Raw genomic sequence first — 18,904 nt, 5'->3', positions numbered from 1 at the left:
TGATGGAACGTCGGCCGCGTTTCAGATTTAACCGGCCGCCAATCCCAATCGCTTTTCCTACCCTGCCTCTTTTGTTGTTCCTGCAACTCTCTATCCCCTGCCCTCTGCCGCCTTCTTTCGATCATTTCTTCTACATTTTTATGTTCCTTCCGCCTTCCGCCATTCGCGACGTGACATGATTTGCGTTCGTTCGCAACTGTTTTGAATATAGAGATACAGATTTGACGAAAACTGTAAGAGATATTTTGTTGATATGATTGAACTTGTTTAGAAAATTTAATCAAAGATATCGTTTTTATGTCTGTTAGTAATTTGCCTGAAACTTCAGATCTCATTATTCAGTAAAGAAGATACATGCAGTACACCGAGGGGTGAAAAATAAAAGATGCACTATTCAAATATCGATTGACACCGATGTGTCATGGTCGGGGACCCCATGACCGATCCTAACAAACGGATTAATTCGCAAGCCACGTTGGTTATAAGATTACCAGTGCGTAAGTATCATGGTGAAGTACCCTTATACCCTAACACAGGGGGCGCGTTAACGTTCAAGGCGGACACCTCCCTTCAAAGACAACATCATCGCTTCCCGGTGGGTCTGACAGCGATTTTCTCGTATTACGATTCAAATGCTTCCGCATTGCCGCTGTGGGTAATGATGAGCTGAAAAGAATTTGCGACTAAATTCTTCTTAATTCTCTTTACTTTTTAATTAAGATGAGCGAACGCTCGTAGTATTGAATAACTTCGAATCTGACGATACGAAGTACAGGAATGTCTTTCGCAACGACGGACTCGTCTGCTTGAAAAACGAAGGAAGAAACCAAGATAAAAGGAGCAGCGTGAAAGAACACAAAGCACGAGACAGAAACCGGAGAAAACGAAACAGAGAGGGGAAGGAAGACAGAGGATGATGTGTGTGTGTGTGAACGCGAGAGAGAAAGAGAGATAGAAGCAACATTGGAGAACAGCGACGAATCACCGGTGTTTAAAATTCCCGTAAGGCTTCGCAGTTTCGCGCTTTTGGAACGTAGGTGGGAGGAAGGGAGAAGAATCGGGGTTGGTAGGGATCGAGGTTGAAGGGGTTGCTGGAAAGGCGGTGGAGAAGACCAAGAGGTAGAGAGCGAGGAGAAGGGGTTGAGCGTTCGGAGTCGACAGATTGCCGAGGGGACAAATAAGAGTGTATCCAGTCGCCAAACGCGACGAGGCGAATTTCGGGTAAATTGTTTCCCCCGAGTCCTCCCTCCTACCCGACCATCCAACCTCTCTCCCACCCTCCTTTCACCCTACCTCTTCGAGTTCTCTCGCCATCGCCCAGAGGAGATTCACTGGTGTCGTTATGGAAGCGACGATTTAAATTTGGGGTACTTGCCCGCGAGGCGAAGCACCCTTATGGACTCTGGGCTGGCCTTCACCTCCCTTCCTCCTATTCTCTCCCTGAATCTGTCTCCTTCTCTACGTCTCAATTGAAGATCATCGATTTGAAATCGTTATACTTTAACTCTGCCCCTGATTCTCTTCAAATCTCATCCGACCAGGCGCTATTCAACATTGACGGTATCGAGCTTTAAGGGGTGAATTATTTACGCTGTATCGAGAAGTAAGTTTCATATGATTCGTTGAGTGGATTGACGTCACGATGTTAATCACTTTATAATTGTAACAAAATTCGGATCGAATGTCTTCGAAGAATTAATTGGATATGAAATAAGGCAGTTTATTTAGTTGCACTTACAAGAAAATAAATTTGCATAAAAAAATTGCAACATCTGATTCTGAGTATAACGCAGTGGGTCGAAAGAACTTAATTTTTCCCTTGTGGTGCATTGAGATACAACCGGAAACGAATCTGGCTCAGGATGGTGTGAGGAGCGGTACGAGTGCTTTCGCACATTACCCCTCGCAACAGGCCAATTAGCACCGTTTCAGGATCTGGTATGAACGGTCATCTAATTTCCACACCCAGCGGAATCTGTTGTCAAAGACAATTTTCACCGCGCTGTCTCGTTGAATAATAAATATTTCTACCCCGGACATTTTTTTTCAAAGTAAATAGTACTTTATACTTGCGCCACTTGCATTCTTTTCATTGAACTCGGGCAACAATTCTTTCAGATCTGGAAATTATATTTCATTTATTAAAATTCGTTGAAACGCTACGGTACCCATATGACCACTGGAAATGAATTTCTACAGATGCTCTACGCTATGGTCAATGAGTTCACCGAACTAATATGACAAGTAGGTATGCGTATCTATGCGAGCGTAGATGGATCCCCACTGTATTAAAGCCTATATCCAACGCCGTGTGTCCCCGTTCACGGCTTAACAAAACGTATTGAAGGTAGGGTAGGATCCCCCGAAATCCTTTAACTTCTGAATTTAATTTATGGTACATTAACCAGAGCCTATCGGCTCGCGAAATTCTGTTTGCCAAAGAGAATATTCTTGTACGATTCTCATGCCGCAACTATCCGGCATAACAATTATCTCATGCATATCGATTAAAATGCTGATCATCCCTTCACTACATGTTTCATACAATGAAGTGGAATATGAAAGTACCATTAAAATTATAAATAAGTAGAACACATCTATTTCTGTGAAACGAGTCGAAATGAAATATGAAATTTTACTTTGAATTTAAGAACCGGATAATAGCGTTTTTTTAAATCATCCCCTCATTCTTCTTATACTCTTCTCACGTAGTTCTGGCATAAGCGCACGATATAATAAAGTCCTAAGATAAACTGACAAAGGGATACCTATATGTTTCAATTCCGACGCGCATCAAAGATCGATATTTCACTCGTACACGAGCCGAGATTCTTTTCCGGTAGTGTAAACATATCTCCGATAGAGAACGCGGCTAAGAGGCAGCCGCGCGGCGAGGGCGAGCGGGAACGCGAGGATGGAAGGGAGAAAAGATTCTCTTTTGCCTATATCTGTTTTCCACTTTTTTCATCCCCGTAGGAGGCTACGCTACGCTTATACTCCTCTTCGTGGTTCCCCGTCTCATTCTTTCTCGCTCTCTTTTTACCGACGCCCTCCGTCGCTCTCTTCCTCCTTCTTTTTCCAACCTGTCACCTGTCCTCGTCCGTCCGCCGACGCTCGTTCTACCCGTCCCTTTCTTTTCCATCCTCGCCTCAAAATGTGGCATTCAACAGGGCTTCTACGGTGCTTGCGGTGGTGCGGAATCCACGCCGGTTTGCCGCGAACGCGGGGTGCATCGGGGAAATGATGCGCAGATTGGCCGGATCATCTCAAAAACCACCACCCTCAGCCTCCACACAGCCCTCCTCCTACTACTGTTCGTCCCCTCTGATCTCTCTGTCTCTCCCTCTCTCTGGCTCACTCGTACCCTTTCCTCTTCGTCCTCTCTCACCCCGTACATCCAGACCTCTCGTTTCCTCTCCGTCGTGCCCGTGACTCGCGTACTCGTTGTCGACGGTCGCCAGGGATGGAATACAACCCCCACTTTCAGCACCGCCGCCGAACAACTTCCCTGCCGCCGCTACGGCTGCCACGGTGCCCGACGACGAGTGACTGAGTCCTCCGATTATTATCTCATTTGCTGGCACGAGCAGCACGCGACACCGCTGTCAGGATCCATAGATCGCCGCCGCAACTGCCGCCACAGCCGCCTCCTCTGGATCACAGACTAGGACCATACCTGACGCGCAACCTGTCCGCAACCGTGTACAGGTGAGTCGAATATATAATTTCTGATTTTTTTTAGAGTGTTAGCAAGTTTGTGTTACCTTGTGTTTGTATTAATCCTCGTGTTTCTATTTCCGTTTTTTTTACCTTTTTTATTGAAAGTGTCAATTCTCTTTAATTGTGATTCTCTCACAATTGATACAGTGTACTGAAGTCAAATAAGTATTTATTACAAAAGAAATAAAAAACAGTATTTTTCAACGTTGATGGTACATGAAACACTTGATCGATTGGGTGAAACAGTTGTTTCTCGACTTCTTCGCCCTCTTAATTGTACACGCAAGACAAGTGCATTAAACGCGGATACGAAATGTACGAAGTTTATCTATATTGAACGAGGACTGAAGTTTTGGAAGATTATATTTAGAGTAAAGAATGAAGAAATTTTATTTTTTACTAAAGAGCTCCAGTTTTTATTCATTTATAAAAATTGTTATAAAAATGATCTGATTTTACAACAGTTCCATAAAATAATTTGCACATTAATAATTACTCGGTGAATTGCAAACACTTTTGATGGAACACCAGTTGCATTGAGACAAAAGTTGAAAGAGTTCGAAACGTGTTAGTTTACAATACGAAAAATAATAAAGTAATTATCCGAAGGTAAAATAAACAAGATGGACGTAGAGAATTAATTGAAAATTAGCATGTATGAGTATCCGGAGGGTATCGTGTTTCCAGTAATAATTCATTTTCCAATTGGTCTGCAGACCCTGGTTGTAACCGCGTGTTTTCCTCTGTACTTAATATTGATTGAGTATCCATCATGTCAGTAATTACTTAAATAACGAAACAATCACTTAATTGGAGTTTGTTTAAAAAAGTCATTGTCACAATCTACTACTATTTATTATTTATTACTATTTATTATTATGCTTGATCTTAGTTGCTGTTAATATATTAATAGGGAATGACATGATACAATATGAATTCATCATAACTCATCTGAATTAAATTCAGTTTTATACAGAATTTCTTTGCCTAAAACTGTACCTGCGAATTGAAGAAATTCGATGTCTACTTATCTTAATTTTAATACTGAAAAGAGGCGAAATATTAAAAGTAAATCTCATGTACAAAATGTGCTGCCTTTGGGAAGCAATTGAACATGATGACCTGTCTCCTCCGACGAACAATTTTTCACTGAATCCGAAATCTCGCTCGTTATATTTCATCGAACCAATTAATCCTCTCTTTCTGCCACCATCTTTTACAGTTATCCATTGCACCGTAATTTGTACACGCTCGACAGCATTCAAATCCCCGGCACTTCCTTCAAAGCGCGATTCACCATCACGTACAATCTTGCCCGCTAACGAAAGAATTTCGCATTCGAACTTTTATTTATCGCACGTATTTCATTTTGCTATGTTCCGCTTCTTTGTGAATACTTTTTTTTTTACTCCTTTTTTATGGATACGCATACATATAGAGAGAGGGAACGTTCGAATTACGCAGAGAGTTCGACCGTAAAAAAAACCGAGTCCTACTGCGACTGACATTTTTTTTCTGTCTGTGTAAAGTGAGATCGTTTCGCGTCGGGAGTCTGCACGCAATAAAAAAGTTTATTTGGTCGGTAAAAAGATAGCCGTTGCTCTAAGGGAATACCGGGATGCCCAAGTTGAGGGCGCATTAATGCGCCTCTGTCTTCAGGATAATTGAAAGAGATGGATTTTGGATATCGTACCTGTGATTCTGCGATTTCAGTTGGCTAACGCAGATCACGTTGGAATTGCAAGATAACTGACAAGTTTAAAATTAGATTCTTTTTTACAATTGAGGACAAAGGATCAGTTGCAGAAATAGATTGATGATAAAAATGCAAGTAGTTCATAGAATATAATCAGTAAAAGTGCACCACGCATCGGGAACGGCAGAACGGATAAAAGGGGTTGGGTAAGACAGAAGGTACACGAGCCGGCCAAAGTACATAAGGAAGGAAGAAAACGAGAAATTAAGATGTGTAAGGACGGGGGTGAAAAGGAAATCGTTCCAAGGAGAAGGTGGCTGTGTTGGAAATGAATTAGGAAAAGAGACGAACGTATGAACAGCGGGGGATGGGCACGAGGAAAGTAGAGACGGAAGATGAGAGAGAGACGGTGGGATCGGGCGAAACGAGAGGAGCAGCAATGCAAATATTCGCGGCGACAGAGATTGAAACAATCCGCCAATTAGAATCGTCGACGTGAACGGGATTATGCAGATTCGTGGTGGGTGCGCGGACAGAACCGGGAACGAACTGGCAGCTGCCGCACCGCTCGCTTAATTCAATCCACCGAGTTGTCTTATGAATCGTAAACCGGCTTTCCCCAGCCGCGTGAAACCGAATCTACGTCGTGAGGAAACGTCGCGACGTCGGCATCGAGTGGCCCTAAGAACGTCTCCGATTATTCTAGAAAAAATTATTGTGCTTACAATTAGTAATTTATTGTACAACTTTCAATATTGATTCTATTAAAAATTAGAAACTAGTGTGCAACAAGTAAAAATAGTTTGTAAGATACATAGGGAAACACTGAAAAAGAAACAAGATACATTGGGCTTATTTTCAATCATTTTTAGACGTTTCTTATTAACCACTTCATACTAGAAGAGAAACAAGTATATTAAAAAAAAGGAAAGAAGTTACGACTCTATACATATACGCTAAAGAATTCTATAGTAGATGTAAATCAAAGGTTGACTACAGACGGGAAGGATTAAGGGAAGGGAAGAACGTATATTGCATTTTTTTTAAAGGACACTTAAATAAAATATTACGAGGGTTGACGGTGAAAATGCATTATCATTGACTTTTAGGGAAGAACTCGGTTGGGGGTAATTTATTTCGTCGCAGACAATGTCAAGTACCTGCCGAGATTTTCTGGTGTCTGCTTCTTTATATTATATTAGATATATCGCAACGGTAATAGAATGAAAGTACCACGAGACAACGCAGTGGGAATTCTCACATTTTGAATAATTGACACATCCTTGAGACCGTACGCGGCACGTTGAATCATTTTATTTCTCCGAGGAAATGCGATTTATATATGAGGGACCGAAAAGACGTTGTAACGTATCCATAAAGTGTAAACGGGGAGGGGGGGACGATGTAAATTTCATTTGCAGTCTCGTCGCTTTTCTCTCTTGGCGTAAATTTTTACAACATTTTACACGGTTAACCGACGGGCAACGAAACGGAAATAAAAAATAATCGCGACGATCTCGCGATTAATGTTCTAGAAATTTAAGATCTCTCCCGGTGTAATTCAAGCTTGGTTAAAACAGCCGTGGCCGCACTGAATTTCATGAAGCGACCGGGCTTTAAAATTTCCTGTTTGAAGAGGAGACCACGATGTAAGCAATGGAAATGCTATTGTCTTCCGCGGAGCCATCACGGGGGAAAAAAAGCGTTTCGCGTCCCCGGGGATTCTTCAGAAAGAGCTCCACGTACCTATTTGCGCACCTTCCGCGATGCTTTTACATCGTTCGTTCATCACAACCATCTTCCATATTCGAATGTTCTATTAAATACAAAAACTACATCATTTTTAGATTTTAATATAGCTTTGCACTTTAGTTCGAACTGAAAACACACCAGGGCAACGAAAGATCAATTGATGATCTTTTGTCAATTTTGTATATTTCGAGTATCGCATATTCTCATTGAATATAACGAACATTCTATATTTACATATTTACGCATTTAAATTTTCCATAAACGAACACACATCGGCGATTTATTTATCACGTGCCATTCCATGCTCGAAAGGAATCAAAAGATTCTCATCGTTCGATGTTGAATAACGATAGAAGAGACGCGCGACGAGGGAATTATAGGCGCGCAACGCGACGATGTGCACCGACACCGACTGCTACGAGAGAGCCGGTATTTATCACGGAGAGTAAAACTGACAGCAGTCCATTTCCTGTTCGTCCTGCCTGTCTGGCTGAACATAATATCTCCTGACGAAACAACGTGGACGCCGTTTGTTTGGGAAACAATGGACCGAAACAATACCCAATCCCTTCTCGGCGCGCGGACACGGATACAGACCAACCATTCTGATTTCTACGCCCAGTTACGCTCGTCTCTCTTTTCCGTCGACGGAAAGAATCTCATGGAATCTCGACTTGGAAAATCTCACGGATTCATACGAATTAACGATTCTTCTGCTCGTTCTGTTTATCAAACCGCGATGGGGATGTTCCGCGAGATTCCATTGTTTAATTTTACATTGCATATTCCAAGTTGAATGTGTAATTTCGTTGATAAGAAATAATAACTGTCTTCAATATATCCGGATCAATCATTTTTTACATTATTAATCGAGTTTATACATCTTCAGTATTATTAATGAACACTGAAAGACTTCTAAGCTTTTACGATCAATAAATCTGAATATATTATAGATAAAGATTAAATATATATATATAAAACTTTCTAAATAAATCAAACTAGACTCTTATATCATTTATTTGTATGGAAAATTAAATGATCGTCCAACTCTCAGTTGAAAGTGATCAAGAAAGTTATAATTATATCAAATAAGGAGATCTGTAGGATCTCAGAATCGCTTCCTTACTAATTACTAGTTGTTCCCACCGTGATTGTTCACACAAGCGTAGTGCTAAGTTTAATTGAAATACCTGCAGTCGTGGATTCTCATTAACGATTTCCCTAGGATTCCTCGTGGATTCCTTGCAAGACGTTCCGCGCGAAACCGAACGTGCACTCGACAGAAATTAGTAATCCTTAATGGATGATGCGACGCGAGCCTTGATATTACTCGTCCCTTGTACTTGGCCGTAGGCGTTGCCTGGCTGGTTCTTAGACCTAACAGCGACGGATATTCAATTAATTTCAGAAGACAATGGTAGCTCGCCTTCACGCTCTGACGATTTGTACATATCTACGACTGTCTTTAGTGGGTTCGATCGTTACGCAGGAAACTGTAGGCTCGGAAATTCGCGTATATCCACAAGTTTCAAAAATCGACGGAATTGTAGGTATCAAATGTTTGTCGAATTCGTTTGGTTCTAAAAATAGGTGTGTAATATCAACAGTACCACATTGTGAATTAGACTAGAAAATTTAGTGGTCAAGTTAATTTATGATAATATTAGTTTATTAATTATGTGTGTATATGGATATATAATTATGAAATACTAATACAATTAGCATGTGCGTTTTTGCTCCCTTTTGCTGCTGAATAAAAATTTCTTGCGTTAAAAAAATAAACGTAAAATGAGATTTTCACTCTTTTTCCACCTCGTATACTCCTAATAACGTTGTTTGCCTTACAAATAAATGTACCTTGTGACACTCTAGAGTATATAAGAAAGCTACTAACCAGCTTTAGTAGTAAATACTTAAATCAAACACTTTCACACAAACAAACGCTGCCTCTTGATATAAAATAAGATTAGCTTTTACACTTTAATCTTGCTTATTGAATCTCTTAATCTTTTGTAATAATTTGTCTAGCGTTGACCTCCAAAGACCAGGAACATGACAACAACCACAGGCGATCCGTCGACGCTGAAGAGTCCAGCCTCGCTCTCCGGCGGCGATTTGGTTTCCCGCTTGCTGGCAGCGACTCCTCCATATCTATACAATGTGCCGTTAACGCCGCACAGTTTCTTCTTCAGTGAAATGTTGCGGTCGTTCGTACAAGCGAAAACCGAAGTATCGTCCACGAACAGCACGACGAACGCGCCAAGACGTCGCAAGAGATCTTGGCGAGATGCACGAGATCGCCCGTTAGAATTGACCACGAAGGAGAGGCAACACCATCATCATCACCATCAACAACAGCAACAGCCGCCGGACAAGTATTTTCACGGACAGCAGCAACCGCAGCCGGCGGAAGCGCGATTGGAGAACCGAAGCAAGCAGAGCGATGGCTACGATCCCGAGAACAAAATAAGGAACTTCGAGCAGAAACCGAATTTCGGGGCCGACATTATGAAACCGGTGGACGACAGTAAGTCGGATTTCGGCAAGCAGAGCAAGAATTTCTTCGACGAGCGGCCGCACCACTTCGAGCAGGCTCAGCCACCGGAAAATCTGTTCGCTGGCGAATTACAGAAGGTGAAACCCGAGGAGTCGCTCTCGAACGATCGCAAGAATTGCAATTACAACGACAGGAATATTTACGACGATCACACGAAAAGCGCGATTAATAACCAAGAGTTACCGCCGTTGATGCCGGACCAGAAGAAGCTCGACTTCTCGAGGAATTTCCTTCCCGGTCTTCCCGGAAGGGGTTGTGATATGCTTCCGGGCGTCAAGGGATTCGGTTTACCCGGAAACGTGACAAACTCGGAATTTCTTCCCAGCCCTCTTTGGTATCCACCTTATCCGATGCCCCAATCCTATCCAGGAATCGATCCGTTGCACTTTTTCATCGACCTTCGCGTATCCGGTCACATCTGGGACCGGAAGCTCAGCGAAAGGCAGCTGCCGTTCAAAGGCAAACACTGCTCGGCCTTCAGCGTGCCACAATCGAAGGAATACAACAGCAATCGACCGCTGAATTTGACGAGGGACGAGGCTAGCACGTCCAAGAGCAGCGAGGAGAATCCACACGGTACCAATTATATCCTGAGACAGCTCACCAGGACGTACAGGGAGATAGGACAGTCCCTGAAAGAGTCGAGAAGCGAAATGTCTACTTCCGGCGATAGCGAAGACAGCTCGAAAGACGTCGATAACAGTGGGTTTAATGTTCGACCTTATTGTTGCATGATCGTTCAGTGTTAATTTATACTCTGGTACAAGATTTGTGATACTTCGTGCTACGATATTAATTGCTAAAATACGTGCATTATGGATTTTTCTTGTTTATAAATTCGGATAATTAGATGAATCTTTATTTTACTTATTTCTCTCTAAATCTTAAAATTAGATTAATAGAATAAAATTCCACGACTTCGGAAATATTTAAACCGACTCATTGGCGCATAGTATTTAATATTTTTTAATCGAAAGAATATACGATTAATCAACGTGTTCAAAAATGCAGGCGAGAAATCTCCGAAGCCGGAGGAGATCGCTACGGGTTCTACGTGCCCAGAAGAGGAGAGGAAGGACCTTCGGGCGTTAATAGGACTGGAGTTGGTGGTGGATTACGTGAAGGAGCCAAAGGGCGATCCCTCGAGCGAGCAGACTTCGCAAGTAACCGAATAACTTGTAAAAATCGAACGATTCTTTCTCGTTCTTGACCGTATAAATAGATGTAGCTCTAACACTTACAAACTCGGCTGGTTTTTATACGACTATGTCGTATATACATATAGAGGTTTAAAGAAAAAGGCAACAATTTTTCAATTCTACGTTGCGAAATAAACTTAATAATTCTGTCCTTCGTTTCGTGCTATTTTTTGTGACGCACTTTAATTTCGGCAATTTTTCTAACAACTTGTTATTATTGTATTTTTATAAATTAAAACATAGCACATCTCATGTTTCTAGAACAGAATATATTTTCGTATTTCCTTTCTCTAATTTAATGTTTAAAACGATTTTGCACATTAGAGATAAAACGAACAGCCACGAATCTGCATCGGTGCTATTTGTTGCGTAAAATCATAAAAACGTTACTCTAGTCAAACACACCAAACGATACTCGATTATGGATTCACGCTCGACGTGTGATCGAATACAGCGTCTAACTTACGACATTTTTTGATATCACAATTTAATCACGCACTTTCCAGACACACTGAGTTTTTCATTCAAATATCTTACATCGTTGTGTCCGTCGTTCTTTGAAAAGACAAACTTAAATTCAAGACGCCGAAACGAAAGGGTCGGTTTCTAGCGAGGAGACGGAGGATCTTAAAGATCCCTCGAGGGTGAAGAACATCCAACTCCGAATTCGACTATATATGTGATATGCGCTGTACATATTGTAGTAGTTGTATCTATATGTATTAATAGAAGTCACTGAACCTGTATATTAAACGTAATAAAAGTAATGCGATTCAATCACGTGACCAAGTATGTGTACACTCTTTGTTCGATACCTCCCAACAGAAGAGCTGAAAGAAGTTAGATAAATTACAGATACGCGTGAAAACAAAAACGTTGAATTAAGAAATAGTGAGTTGCAAAATCTGAACAGGGTCGAGACGGGATCAAACTCACTTCGTAATAAGATAAATAATATTCGTCATAATGCTTACTTACAAATATCATCAGGAAATGAATAATTAGATTTGAATTTTCAAGTATTCATCTAATAATTTATAATTACGTGTTGCATACAGCGCATTTTAAAGCTACGGGTACGTGAAAATAAGTCTGAGCGTTCGTCGTGTTTCGCCTAGAATCAATTTTTCAAAGTGAAATAGGAGTTGTAAGGGTGGCACGACCCACGGTTTACAGCACACGCTTCCTTCGATTGGCAATCGTTATAATCTAAAGTATCCGTGAATGGAACACGAACAGAATAGTAGCATTATATTTATCCGGGCACGGCCGTACTCTCTTCTGCGTTGACTTCCCAACATTATTTGACTAATAAACTTACATGCAAGGGTCGGTCTCTTCTTCGTGGATCGCTATACTGCTTTCCAGTTTTGTCTTCTGTCTGTACGTTGTATCATCGACAGGACTCTCTTTGACGCGGTCGTTGACAGAGCACAAATTAGGGGAGTCCAGACTCGAATACGTATTCACACAATGACAAGAGATGCGTTCGGCTGTTAGGGACGAAGGAATATCTGACAGGAGATATCGATCTGCCGAATTCATTTGTGGGACCGAATGAAAAAACATAGTCCGCGTATTTACACGCGATTATATGGGTGAAAACACGTTTTCAATGTAGTTTTCCAAAAACATTGTTTTAAAACGAGTAATATTCCGTTTATGATCTCATTATGTCTGTACGTTGTATCATCGACAGGACTCTCTTTGACGCGGTCGTTGACAGAGCACAAATTAGGGGAGTCCAGACTCGAATACGTATTCACACAATGACAAGAGATGCGTTCGGCTGTTAGGGACGAAGGAATATCTGACAGGAGATATCGATCTGCCGAATTCATTTGTGGGACCGAATGAAAAAACATAGTCCGCGTATTTACACGCGATTATATGGGTGAAAACACGTTTTCAATGTAGTTTTCCAAAAACATTGTTTTAAAACGAGTAATATTCCGTTTATGATCTCATTATTTCATAAATCATATCAAAAAATTCTATAAAATGATTATCAATAAAATGTTATTCAGTATTAATAAAAATACCAAAAGCAGATATAAACTTATTAATTGTTACATTGCAAAACACTTATTACATCCATATGTTACATCCAATTTTATGAAGTACTTGTGGTCGAAATTGTTTAAGCACTACCGTGATTGGCAATAACACGCAGTTCCAAGATCACTTCGCCCTTGTTGTTGCCATCGATTTTCACTGTTTTGCGGTTCAACTCCGGGATCACAATGACATCATCCGAACCAAGTCTCTTAACAGGTGCTTCAACTAATTTGTAACGTGTAATCGGTAACTCCTCTTTGTTCATTTCAATGAGCGGCCTTTCAGGCGCGACGGCCGTGTACACCTAATTCGGAAGTAATGTGACAATTTACGGTGTTATTATAAAACGTTGGTACTTATTCGGGGGAAATTCTCTCATTAAACGGATTCGTCGAGACCTGCTTTTGCGCCAGCTTTAATTCGTATTGATATCACATATCGATGACCGGTTTATTTGTTTCAGGAAATTATTTTCGTTTATTTTCTTTAAACGGAACCACATAATTTTTTAAATAAAAGACATGTGGGTGAATGTAGACAGAGTTTCGAAACAATGAATCAACATACCTTTTTAAAAGTACGAATCTTATTATCCAGGTCGTTCGATTCCCCTGCGGAGAAGCTCAAATCCAAATCGCGCGATGATTGCTCGTTCGGAATGGGGTAAGTTAAGTCGGAGTATCGATTTTCGTCCAAACTTGGCAAGTAGTAAACCCGCCCATCGACGACGACCACAAAGATCGCCAGGACAACCACGAAAGTCAGATTGTTCTTCATCGTTCCGTGTACGCAGAGAGAATTGTGAGTGGATGCACCGTGGATGCTTGGTAGACGAAAAAATAATGAAACAGAACGTTCCTCGTAACAGTTGCCTGATCCATTAATCCGTCGTAAGGCGATTACAGACCGTTCCATGGTATGATTAATTAGGAGTGCAATCTGTTAACGACTGAAAAAAACGAATAACACCTTTGCGCACGCTGACTCTGAACGAAGGGTGAATTTACGGTGCGACGAAATTAATAATTGAATGTGATTTTAAATTATAATAGAGTAACATAGATAAAATAACAAAAGATAACAATTTCATTTACCTAAGTTTTCTGAATATCATAATACGTACATTCTTTAAGAAGTTAATTTTGTTGAGAAATAATCAAATATCTTATCTAGTTGAGCAAATTTGAATTATTGTGCCAGACTAATTGCTTATTTATTCCGCTAATGAAAATTATGCATTCGATAACAACAGATGAGCCACACTAAGACACCTTGCACACGGTATTAACGTAGAGCGAAGAATAAAGCAGGAGGAGGGAAGGGGGGGAGGAATATTAAGCAAGAAATTTCTAGCTGCTCCGTCAGCAGCTTTTACATTCCGGTTTGACGTTTCCCTGAAACGTTCGGGTTCCGGCGATTATGAACACCGAGACGGAAAATAAATCGCGGAATTCTAAGCTGCGAGAGCGTCGCACATTGAACGGACAGATACCAATAGATCCCCGATTTATTGTTCGCTTTCGAACCCCGCGTTCGCATTAAAGGCAGAAAACACGGTTTCCACTCGTAAAAGGGTGAAAGCGGAACAGCGATGGGCGAAGGGTAGGGCGGAGGAGCGCGGGGTTTGCATGTGCATTATTGGAACGCGACGAGAGATTAAAAACGACTTTTTCCAAAGGATCGGATCCATTGACTGGGATGCATTGCGGCGAGTCCTGAATAATGCATGAAATTTGTTCCCCGGAATCGAATCGCTTCTCGTCACCGCCCAGCAGCGGGACAAGAGAGCGGGCATAAATCTAAATAATTTCAACCCCCGAGTTTTTATTATTCCTATGACTATGTCCGCGCCTACGCGCTGAATATGCATGCCTCGCTTTTCGCGCTTCGCCCTCGAGTGTTCCACCTTTTGTGTAACCAGCCCTCACAGCCGCAACCGATGATGCACCGAGCCGCTTAGATTGTGAACGTGCTCCAAGCTCGTTAATTTTGTTTTTAAAAAATGTTACGCCGTTCGAACGATTGCTTATAGACCGTTTCTGATCTTTTACTAATTTCGTTAACACTTGTCAATTATCGAAAATAAATTTTGAACGATACAAGAGTTCTACTAACCATTTCTTATTAATTAGTATAGATTGTTGGATTCGGACTTCTGGGATGGGCTTTTAAACATTGCTATAAAAAAATTACATACTGTCTTTTTTAATTAGAAACTTTTAAAAGTATAGAAAAGGATGGATCAGTAGTTATACGGGAAAATTTATTGCTCTATATATCATAGTCGAACAGAGAATCTAATATAAAAAAATTTACAAGAAGTCAGTCATTACTCACTGGGGAATCTCGATAAATCACGGAAAGTATTAACGAGCAACAAAGATGACACCGGATCCTTCCTCGCCTTTTTCTCTTCCTCCGTCCATGAAATATAGCCGGCAACTTTTCTCATACTTGAGAGTTTTCCTTAGGAACATACTGTACCACGGTAAAAGAGATAGAGGAAGAGGGAAGTTGCGAAGTGGTTGGGGAACGAGCGCTATAATATAACATCACAAGGGGTAAAACTGTACAAGGTTGCTGTCACCAGAATGATTCTCTTAGAACTATTGTCCTTAGAGTATCTAATTCAGAATTTTTATAAAAAAGATATAAACATAATTTGCTTAATTTTTATTTCTTTATGTGAACATTGAAGTCCATCAATGATTTTATTTCTAAATATAAAATAATATATATTTAAATTAAAATATGTATCTTGAATAAAAAAAATAAAGCATTATGTAACGTGAAACCAAAAAATTGTTCTTCAGACATTCAAAAATGAAATATTTTAAACAGTGATTATGGGATTAAAATAATAAATAGTAAGTAAGATTTTTTTATATTTTATTGATGTGTAATACTGCGCAATGTTGCTCTTTGAAAATCATTACCGAGGCACACACATTCGGCTTCATTTAAAAGTATAATACAGCATTTCTACATTAATTTGTATGCCTAATTTTTTACAGATCCTATTAGAATGCTCCTTTTACAATAAAGAAATATGACAGACATACATATACGTACATTCAGTCAATACACGCGGTTAGACAGCGTGTTCCGTTACAATAAAATCGTATTAAATGCTATTACACATTAACAAATCCACGAAATTAAGTAACATTATATTTTACAATAAACTCTAATTAAAGTACTCGAAAAAAGAATCATCTAAATGTGTGTGATGAACAAGGCATCCTTCTCCTACATTAAATTCATTTCTCATCAAATTCCAGGTATATCCTGAGGAAGGAGCATTAAAAGTAATATTTAAAGAGAACAATTTACAAAGGCCTTCACAAACGGCGTTTTACTTCATATGTATCATTTCTACGAGTATTTGGCAGTTTATGTCTCATATACCTTTTATTTCATCTATTTTGCTAGTGCTGACACCTTCTTGCAAATTTCATCGGTGTATTCACTGCATTTAGCAGTTCCACCAAGATCTCCTGTTAAATATTTGCTTTCTTTAATAGTATCGTAAGCAGCATTTTCAATAATTTTTGCCTGCTGATTTAATCCCATATGTTTCAACATCATTACAGCAGAGAGCAGTAACGCTGTAGGATTTGCTTTATCTTGACCTGCTATGTCCGGTGCCGTTCCATGTACCTATTCAAAGATAATATTATTACCAAATCATATGCTATCGCATTGGCAAAAACAAAGGACTTTGAACTTTCTGATACGTACAGATTCGAATAGTGCACCGTTGAGACCAATATTTCCACTTGGTGTAAGACCAAGTCCTCCAACAAGTCCAGCACACATATCAGATAAAATGTCACCATATAAGTTCGGCATTACAAGTACGTCGTATTGACCGGGATCTTGAACCATGTTCAAACATACTGTGTCCAAATACTTTTCCTCAAATTTAATGTTTGGAAATTTCTGTGCAGCATCTCTACAGCATCTTAAGAACAAACCATCTGACATCCTCATTATGTTTGCTTTATGTACAGCGGTTACCTACAATACGAATATAATTATCGAAAATATCATTTTAAGTATATATTTGAATAAACAAATTATGAACCTTTTTCCTGTTATTGTCTTGAGCATACTGAAAAGCAAATTCTGCTACTCGACTGGAAGCTTCTTCTGTAATTAACTTAATTGACTGTACTACTCCTTCTACTATTTCGTGCTCTATACCGGAGTATTCTCCTTCTGTATTTTCTCTAATAGTGACAACATCTACGTTGTCATATAGCGTTTTGTAACCTTCTAACGAACGACATGGTCGGACGTTAGCATACAAATTGAATTCCCTGAAAAAACATAAGTGATTGTGTTTATTGACATACATACTTTTTACTGTCCCTTGCACAAGTCAGCCAATCATTAATCACGTATGTACGGAGATTTATACAAAAATAAGAATAGACTTACTTTCTTAGTGCAAGATTTAAAGATCTGTGCCCTTTTCCTATGGGTGTCATCAATGGCCCTTTCAGACCAATTTTATTCCTGTTAACCGAATCGATTGCAGCTTGTGGAATACCAAACTTCCCATCTGGACCTCTCACTGGTGTTACATCGACAGACTCCCATTCTATTGGTACCTGGCATTCGATATGACATTGTAAATTTAAATACCATGGAAATAAATATATTTTGATAAAATCTTATGATACAGTGAATATACGTTCACTTTTCTTAATACTATCACATGATGGACCAAACTGTACACACATTTATCATATATACATGAATACTACAAGTGAGTAAGAATGTTATGCAATACATGATACAGTGACTGATATTCTCAAATTCTTTTTTCTGTCATAATGAAAAACATTACACTTTTTTTTTGCAATACTTGTTATGAAACTGCTTTCTACATTGTCTTTGTATATAAATGAAAATAAATTAATCATTCTATACTTTTAATTAAAATTAATATAGCATAAATTGTATGTTTATAAAAAAAATGTACAAATTAGAAAACATACCTTTGCTACAATAAGAGCAGACTGAATTAGCTTACAATTGGATCAACCTGTATAAGAGTAAGATTAAAATAAACTCTTTAAGGTTAGTAATAGGACACTTAGGGTCACCTTGTAATTGTAAGATTCAAACTGTCGACAATTCGTAAATAAGTATTATAGCATAACTACTGTGCAAAATGTAACAGAAGTGACAAAAGTGAATACACGTTATTGATTCGTTTTTTCATGTAACTAACAGAACATGCACATTATATAAAGACTGTCATGCATAATAGGATCCACAGAATGACGGAATTGTCAACGAAAGCTTTACCTTTGCAGCATCGAAAATCTTTTGGACAGCAGCAGAAATTTCGGGTCCGATACCATCTCCAGGAATAAGCGTGCATTTGTGAACTTTACTGCTGTAATAACGAGCAGAACCGATTTTCGGAACCTGTTAATTCAAACGTCGATTCGATTAAAAGTTATTCGTGAAAAGTTACCAGAACGAGTAAAGAGGGTACGGATAATGATGATATTAAAAAGTTGAGTAAAGAAATAGCAAAAACTGTACATGACATAAGAGTATATGACGATCTGCCAAGATATCGAATCCTATCAGAAGAGCCTATAACCAATCTTATGAAGAATTCTAACCTTTTTGTAGGGAAAAGGGTAGGGTTTCGCTCGGGACACTCGTCGTTTCACGGATTTCCTGATTGACGCCTGTTACTTACTGCATTTCGTATCCATTGCGCAGCCATTCTCTTTGTAAAATTTACAATAAAAACACAAACCACCACCACCTAAATCAGTTGCGCACGTCAGTATCAGTCAGTAGCAGTTCAAGTAGAAACACCAAAAAGCAGAGATGAACGAGACGACACCTGTGATTGGTTCCCGTTCTCATTGAACGGTGTCTTCTGCTATTCAG

The 18,904-nt window shown here is 39.7% G+C and overlaps 4 protein-coding genes and 1 long non-coding RNA gene across 7 annotated transcripts; 2 read left to right on the top strand and 3 right to left on the bottom strand.

Moving 5' to 3' along the window:
- Nucleotides 1–3,435: 3,435 nt before the first annotated feature.
- On the top strand, nt 3,436–11,709 carry LOC108632600 (uncharacterized). Its single transcript, XM_018037276.2, has 3 exons — nt 3,436–3,708; nt 9,197–10,427; nt 10,737–11,709. The coding sequence occupies exons 2-3, from the start codon at nt 9,221–9,223 to the stop codon at nt 10,898–10,900; spliced, it is 1,371 nt and encodes a 456-aa protein (XP_017892765.1). The 5' UTR covers nt 3,436–3,708; nt 9,197–9,220; the 3' UTR covers nt 10,901–11,709.
- Nucleotides 11,662–12,577, bottom strand: LOC113465250 (uncharacterized). The gene is made up of 2 exons (XM_026819772.1): nt 12,246–12,577; nt 11,662–11,754 (listed from the first exon to the last, which is right to left on the bottom strand). The coding sequence occupies exons 1-2, from the start codon at nt 12,491–12,493 to the stop codon at nt 11,673–11,675; spliced, it is 330 nt and encodes a 109-aa protein (XP_026675573.1). The 5' UTR covers nt 12,494–12,577; the 3' UTR covers nt 11,662–11,672.
- Nucleotides 12,578–12,612: 35 nt separating this feature from the next.
- LOC108632570 (uncharacterized) lies at nt 12,613–14,451 on the bottom strand. Its single transcript, XM_018037225.2, has 3 exons — nt 14,106–14,451; nt 13,550–13,931; nt 12,613–13,286 (listed from the first exon to the last, which is right to left on the bottom strand). Exons 2-3 carry the CDS (start codon nt 13,895–13,897, stop codon nt 13,065–13,067), a joined length of 570 nt encoding a protein of 189 aa, XP_017892714.2. The 5' UTR covers nt 13,898–13,931; nt 14,106–14,451; the 3' UTR covers nt 12,613–13,064.
- A 1,403-nt stretch (nt 14,452–15,854) lies between these two features.
- Nucleotides 15,855–18,903, bottom strand: Idh3a (isocitrate dehydrogenase [NAD] subunit alpha, mitochondrial). Of its 3 annotated transcripts, none has more exons than XM_018037218.2 (7): nt 18,708–18,903; nt 18,302–18,424; nt 17,426–17,598; nt 17,070–17,304; nt 16,724–17,002; nt 16,391–16,642; nt 15,855–16,270 (listed from the first exon to the last, which is right to left on the bottom strand). In XM_018037218.2, exons 1-6 carry the CDS (start codon nt 18,732–18,734, stop codon nt 16,403–16,405), a joined length of 1,077 nt encoding a protein of 358 aa, XP_017892707.1. In that variant the 5' UTR covers nt 18,735–18,903; the 3' UTR covers nt 15,855–16,270; nt 16,391–16,402. The 3 variants fall into 3 exon arrangements, with proteins under 3 accessions (XP_017892707.1, XP_026675595.1, XP_026675594.1); XM_026819794.1 differs by having other exon boundaries at nt 15,855–16,272; nt 16,394–16,642; XM_026819793.1 differs by having other exon boundaries at nt 15,855–16,642.
- On the top strand, nt 18,017–18,781 carry LOC113465255 (uncharacterized). The gene is made up of 2 exons (XR_003390096.1): nt 18,017–18,515; nt 18,638–18,781. It is a non-coding gene; the product is annotated as an uncharacterized LOC113465255 (long non-coding RNA).
- Nucleotide 18,904: the final 1 nt, after the last annotated feature.

This window comes from Ceratina calcarata, unplaced genomic scaffold, assembly GCF_001652005.2.
Source record: "Ceratina calcarata isolate Rehan_Ccalc_2016 unplaced genomic scaffold, ASM165200v1 scaffold162, whole genome shotgun sequence".
NCBI classification, from domain to species: Eukaryota; Metazoa; Arthropoda; class Insecta; order Hymenoptera; family Apidae; genus Ceratina; species Ceratina calcarata.
Note: the sequence above shows the minus strand (reverse complement) of the source record. Positions and strands in the feature narration are given on the sequence as shown.

Excerpts from the sequence above, each read along its gene's own strand:
- LOC108632600 (XM_018037276.2), top strand. The coding sequence starts at position 9,221 with ATGACAACAACCACAGGCGATCCGTCGACGCTGAAGAGTCCAGCCTCG. Across the intron at positions 10,428-10,736 it reads CTCGAAAGACGTCGATAACA|GCGAGAAATCTCCGAAGCCG; the intron begins GTGGGTTTAATG and ends TCAAAAATGCAG.
- LOC113465250 (XM_026819772.1), bottom strand. The coding sequence starts at position 12,493 with ATGTTTTTTCATTCGGTCCCACAAATGAATTCGGCAGATCGATATCTC. Across the intron at positions 11,755-12,245 it reads GAAGAGACCGACCCTTGCAT|CTCTTCTGTTGGGAGGTATC; the intron begins GTAAGTTTATTA and ends AACTTCTTTCAG.
- LOC108632570 (XM_018037225.2), bottom strand. The coding sequence starts at position 13,897 with ATGGAACGGTCTGTAATCGCCTTACGACGGATTAATGGATCAGGCAAC. Across the intron at positions 13,287-13,549 it reads AGATTCGTACTTTTAAAAAG|GTGTACACGGCCGTCGCGCC; the intron begins GTATGTTGATTC and ends CTTCCGAATTAG.
- Idh3a (XM_026819793.1), bottom strand. The coding sequence starts at position 18,734 with ATGGCTGCGCAATGGATACGAAATGCA. Across the intron at positions 17,599-18,301 it reads AGATTTTCGATGCTGCAAAG|GTACCAATAGAATGGGAGTC; the intron begins GTAAAGCTTTCG and ends ATCGAATGCCAG. Across the intron at positions 17,003-17,069 it reads AAGACAATAACAGGAAAAAG|GTAACCGCTGTACATAAAGC; the intron begins GTTCATAATTTG and ends TTCGTATTGTAG.